This window comes from Trypanosoma cruzi, genomic scaffold (genome assembly GCF_000209065.1).
Source record: "Trypanosoma cruzi strain CL Brener 1047053512997 genomic scaffold, whole genome shotgun sequence".
NCBI classification, from domain to species: domain Eukaryota; phylum Euglenozoa; class Kinetoplastea; order Trypanosomatida; family Trypanosomatidae; genus Trypanosoma; species Trypanosoma cruzi.
Genome location: NW_001849370.1, coordinates 86485 through 91745, shown reverse-complemented (window position 1 = coordinate 91745; position 5261 = coordinate 86485). Strand labels below are relative to the sequence as shown.

The following is a 5261-nucleotide window of genomic DNA, read 5'->3' as shown; positions in this document are numbered from 1 at the left end:
TTTGATATCTGGTGAAAAAATATTGGGGTATTTTTATATTTTTGGATGCTTTTGTTTCCATGCGGTGCGGGTGCACCAGCACCAGGTGGCATTGAGGCACACAAAGATGCCAAGAATGTCCAACGCTATCGAACATAACAGTGACGGAATAAATTAGGGAGGGAGTGGGGTTGTTTTGGTTTTGGTTTTGCTTTTTTGCTGAGGAACATTGGGTGATTTTCATATATTATGTTAATTGTGTGTGTGCATACGAGGCACAATCGGAGAATTGCTCTCTTGTGGTAGATTCATTGTGGCTAGCGGTGCCGCAGTATTGCTGCATTTTCCATTTTATTTTTACTTTGTTTTGTTGTAGGGCCCATCACGAACGGAAACATATTGAAGGGATGGACGAAGTATAACTTCCTTTGGAGAAATAGCGCACTCCGTGTAACGGCACTGAGTGAGGCGCCGCATTCCATTGAAGGCGGGATGGCTGTGCAAATTTTGGTGCCGCGTGACTGGTGGATGGGTGAGGGTCCACTTCAACGTGTGGCTGGCGTGGTGGGTGCTCGCTCCGGGTGCGTTGTGTGTTGGCTGCGGGGATGTGGCCGTATCCCGTTGCCCGTGAGAATGTTCTGGAGGCGGTGGGTCTCTTCTCGTCGTCCATGGCGGGTGGCTGCTGCCGGTGCGCACTGGTTTCCCTTGCAACTCGCTGTGTTTCTCCTCCATGACCTTTTCCATTTCCTTCACACACAAAAAAGGAAGTAAAACAAGCGCGAATCGCTACTGTGCACTCTGAGGGCTCTGAAAGGAACAACAGTACACACACACACCGCCCACACACACGTATTAATATACTCTCAAGCGTTGCTGCTGTGAAGGCACCCCGCACACACAACCGTACTCGCGTGACCGGATCCAGCGGAAGGAGGGAGGAAGAGAGAGTGGGCATCAGAGGCCTAACATGTCCCGGCATCTCTTCAATTCCGCGGTGCTACTTCTCCTCTTGATGGTGTGCTCTGGCAGTGGTGCTGCATCCGCTGAGGCGAGTAACCCAAGGAACGGAATCATCTTTAAAGGAGGGGATTCGTTTAATGATCCAGAGACTGAAAATTTGGTACAGGCGTTTCACTCGTTCCGTGCGCCTTCTCTTGTTTACGTGAATGGTGTTGTTGTGGCCACTGTTGAAGCGCATTACACAAACACCACGGATAAAAAATCGTGCGTCAGTCTTGTTGCAAGGTCGATGAAAATTGATGGAGGGGAGTGGACAAATGGAACTGCCATCGTGTTTGATCATTACGACGTGAAAATTGACCGCCTGTTGAGCCCAACTACCATTGTGGATGAAGAAGATGGTTATGAAATAAATGCACTTGTCGGGGGTTATGGCACGTCAACGACTCCATTGACGGAGGTGACTGGTGATGGATATTGGGCGCCCAGGATAGCGGCTGGTGGTTTGATTCCGCATGACGATGACGATGAGGAAAAGAAGGAGTTTAAGTGGCAAAGTCAAAGCACGTCATTAGTTCCTTATGAAATTTGGGGGGATTACAGCACCAAGCCCAAACGTTTCAAACAATTTCTGGGTGGTGGCGGCGCAGGCATTAGGATGGAGGACGAGAGTCGCTACGTGCTGCCTATTCAAGCCTTGAAGGATGATGGAAAGGTTGTCTCGTTGGTCATCCTTGCCAAAGGTTTTACTTATGGTTGGGAGTTCTCAAATGGTACGAGTGATGAGGGATGCATCCAGCCTGCGGTTCTTGAATGGGAGGGCAAAGATCTCGTCATGATGACGTCGTGTGAGGACGGCAGCCGCAGGGTTTACTTGTCAAGCACCATGGGGAGACGGTGGACGGAGGAATACGACACTCTTTCACGCGTGTGGGGCAACTCGCTGAAACGTACAGGGCACGGCGTGCAGGGTGGCTTCGTTAGCGCGACGATCGATGAACAGAAAGTCATCCTCGTCAGTCGGCCGGTATATTCCGGGGAGGAGGGAAAACAAGAAACAGGTCGACTTCACTTGTGGCTGACGGACCTGCAGCGAATTTATGATCTTGGGCCGATATCCGCTGAGAATGAGAACGTCGCCGCCAGCACTCTGCTGTACGCCACGGTCGAAGTGCCGTCATTGGAAGGGGAAGGGGGAGAATCGAAGGAAGAGAAGAAACTGTACTGCTCGTACGAGGTCGCTGCAGAGGGAGATAAGTACAACATTGCCTTTGTGGACTTGACGGAGAAGTTGGAGGACATGAGGAAGGTGTTGGCTGCATGGAAGACGAAGGACGCGCAAATTGCGAAGGAATACGGCTGCGGGAATGAAAAGGATGCAAATAAACGACGTTACTGTGACGATGGTGACCTCACTAAAGGGCTGGTTGGCTTCTTATCCAGCGCGTCAACTGACAGCACGTGGGCAGACGAGTACCTCTGCGTGAATGCAACCGTTCACGGGGAAGTGGAAAGTACTCCTGACGGTGGATTGACGTTCAAAGGACCCGGAGCGTGGGCGGAGTGGCCTGTTGGCGACATGGGGCAGACTGTGCCGTACCACTTTGCGAACTCTAAGTTTACTCTTGTGGCGACGGTGTCCATCGATAAGGCGCCGAAGGAAGGCAGCAGCCCCATCCCTTTGATGGGCGTGAGGATGAACGATGCACAAGGCACGGTGCTTCTTGGTCTGTCGTACACCCACGACAAAAAGTGGAGGATAATCTTCAACGGCAGTCGTTTGACGCTGCCGGCGCATGATAACGATGTCGAATGGAAACCAAACAAGAAATATCATGTGGTACTGCAAATGGATTATAATAATGGACTGTTTGTGTACGTGGATGGGAAGAGGATATGCGACACCGAAGATTATGAAGTTGAGGATTACGAGGGCTATAAGAGCTTTTATGACAGGTTACAACAGTCGAGCTCCCACAGCATCTCGCACTTTTACATTGGCGGGGACGGCAAGAGCAACTCGGGCAACATTCATGTGACGGTGAGCAACGTCCTGCTGTACAACCGCTTATTGCAAGATAATGAGCTCAGCCCACTAATGAAGACGAAGGCGGCCGCTGCTCCAGAGGCGGAGGTGCCGGCCCCGGAAGGTGCGCCTCAAAACAGTCATTTGAGTCAACCCTCTGAAAAAGACGCCACACCATCACCACAAAAACAAGACTTATCACCGGAAAAATCGGAAAATGAAAAGCATTCAGCAGGTTCCCGGCAGGCATCTTCCACCGACCCCGCTGGCTCGTCCACCTCAGCCGCCGAGGGGAAAGTGGAAGAAGTGGCATCCAGCAGTGTTGGCTCGGCGTCCTCATTCTCTCCAACAGCGGGAGAAGACAGTCCTCAAAAAGTACGTGAAACCGATGTGCCTGCCACTGAGGATCACTTTGAACGTGAACAGGAGCACTCGTCTCTCAGCGTGGTTCAGCCGATGACGGAGCAGGCTGAAGAGGCGGCTGTCGCCACTCCGCAGAGGAAAACCACTGAAGATTGGCCGCAGCACAGCACTCTATCTGATGCTTCAGAGGACGTGGAAAAGTCGTCATTCCATCCCGCCCCGCCCACCAGCGACGAACAAACCGTTGACCCCGAGGAGAGGAAGGACACAAATCCCCACACTGCCGTGGGTGCGAGCAGCGGCCCCGACTCATCCCACAGCATTGAGGTGGCGCCCTTGGACGGTGCCACAGCCGCCCATGAGCCCAGCACAGACCCGAAAACTGCTCAAGGCCATGGTGAAGTGTTGGATGGCGATGATGCCGCGCCGGGTAATAAAAGCACCCTGCCTGGGGAGACCAAGATCCCATCGGGGTCCAACGCAACATCGCTCTCGGACCATGACGTTTTGCTTGAGCACGGGCATTTGAGCGACTTGGCGGCCATGGCTCTAATTGGTGACAGCACCGTGCATGGGTGTGTGTCTCGGGTGTTGTTGCTGCTGCTTCTGGGGCTGTGGGGCACCGCGGCTCTCTGCTGAGGTGTGAGGGAGGAGTGGAATGGCGGCTTTTCGTGGAACAACAACTGTGCAGCTCCCAGCAATACTCACCCAACTTTGTCAAGCAGGCTTTTCTTCTTCTTCTTCTTTTAAGCATGTGTTCCTTTTTGTTTTTGTTTATGGTTTTCTGTTTTTTTATGGTTTTTCTTTCGTTTTCTGTTTTTCTTTTTGTTTTTGTTTGCCGGTGCTCTTTTGAAATAATCAGCATTCCTATTTGTGTGTTTTTCCCCCAAATGGTCGCTTGCCAAACACCGTCACGACTGACGTACTTCTCCCTCTTTTGTTGCTTTTTTTGCCTACACGCGGTGCCGGCCTCATTGCTGTGCGTCCCACGGACTGCACGAAAGGAGGAGTGGAGGAGCAGGCCGGATGCCGCATGGAATGTGAGGGATGTTGTGTGGGCTGGTGGGAGAGTACAATTCCTTTTTTTATTTGTGTGTGCGGGCAGTATGTATAAACTCAAGAACACGGTTGTATTGTGCTGCGTGGCACATGAAATGACATATCTGCCGAGTCAATTGTTTTTTTTTTCCATTTTTTTCATTTTTCTTTTTTGTTTCGGCAAATCACTACAGTCTCTTTTCTGTCTGTGCCGTGTCCACTGCCGCCGTGTGTCTCCGTGTCCCTTTTTATTATTCCCCTGCTGGCTGTGCTGCTGACACGCCCCCACTTCTTCTTCTTTTTCTTTCCCGCTAGAGGCATCGATGGTCCGCGACGACGGTTGTTTGTGCGCCGTGCCTCAGTTGTGAGTGTGGGACGCCACCCGCCACGACCCACTGCGAGGCGCAGCGCTATTCCGTCGGGGCGGAGAGAAGTGAAGGACTGCGCCGTGGACTTGGATGCGCCCCGTCCCTCTCGTTGCGGCCGTGTGTGTGTGTGTGTGTGTGCTCTGGATGTCCAAACTCACTTGCCCCGCAAATGCGGCAACGGAAGGATGTGGTTGCGTGGAGGCGCCAATGCCACTTGAATCAAACCGTGCCTGTGGCACACACGCAAACAGGAAAGCGAAAGGAAGGATTATTCGTCTGGGCTGCTGGCCGGATCCCCAAATTTCCGAAGGAAATAAAATACGACGGAAAGGGAGAATGAGTAAACGGAGAGGCAGTGCGTTCGCCAAACCCTCGTTGTTTGCTCCGCATATATTGTGTATATTTATATATTCTGGTGGCCCCACTCTCGTGACATGATGAACGCTCTATTCGGATACACCTATTTTTATAGCTTACGAAGTGGCGGACTTTGGGCCTCTCCAGCCACAAGACCCGCCGCAACGGTG

The 5261-nt window shown here is 52.1% G+C and overlaps 1 protein-coding gene across 1 annotated transcript, besides 5 other annotated features; it reads left to right on the top strand.

Annotated features, from left to right (window-relative positions):
• Nucleotides 1-5261: a sequence feature (areas not merged during assembly with more than two copies in the genome that could not be assigned to a particular haplotype).
• Tc00.1047053509333.10 (trans-sialidase, putative) lies at nucleotides 947-3967 on the top strand (the record flags this gene model as incomplete). Its single annotated transcript, XM_799013.1, has 1 exon — nucleotides 947-3967. The coding sequence occupies one exon, from the start codon at nucleotides 947-949 to the stop codon at nucleotides 3965-3967; it is 3021 nt and encodes a 1006-aa protein (XP_804106.1).
• Nucleotides 4090-4165: a microsatellite.
• Nucleotides 4504-4544: a sequence feature (A-rich).
• Nucleotides 4852-4872: a microsatellite.
• Nucleotides 5179-5254: a mobile genetic element.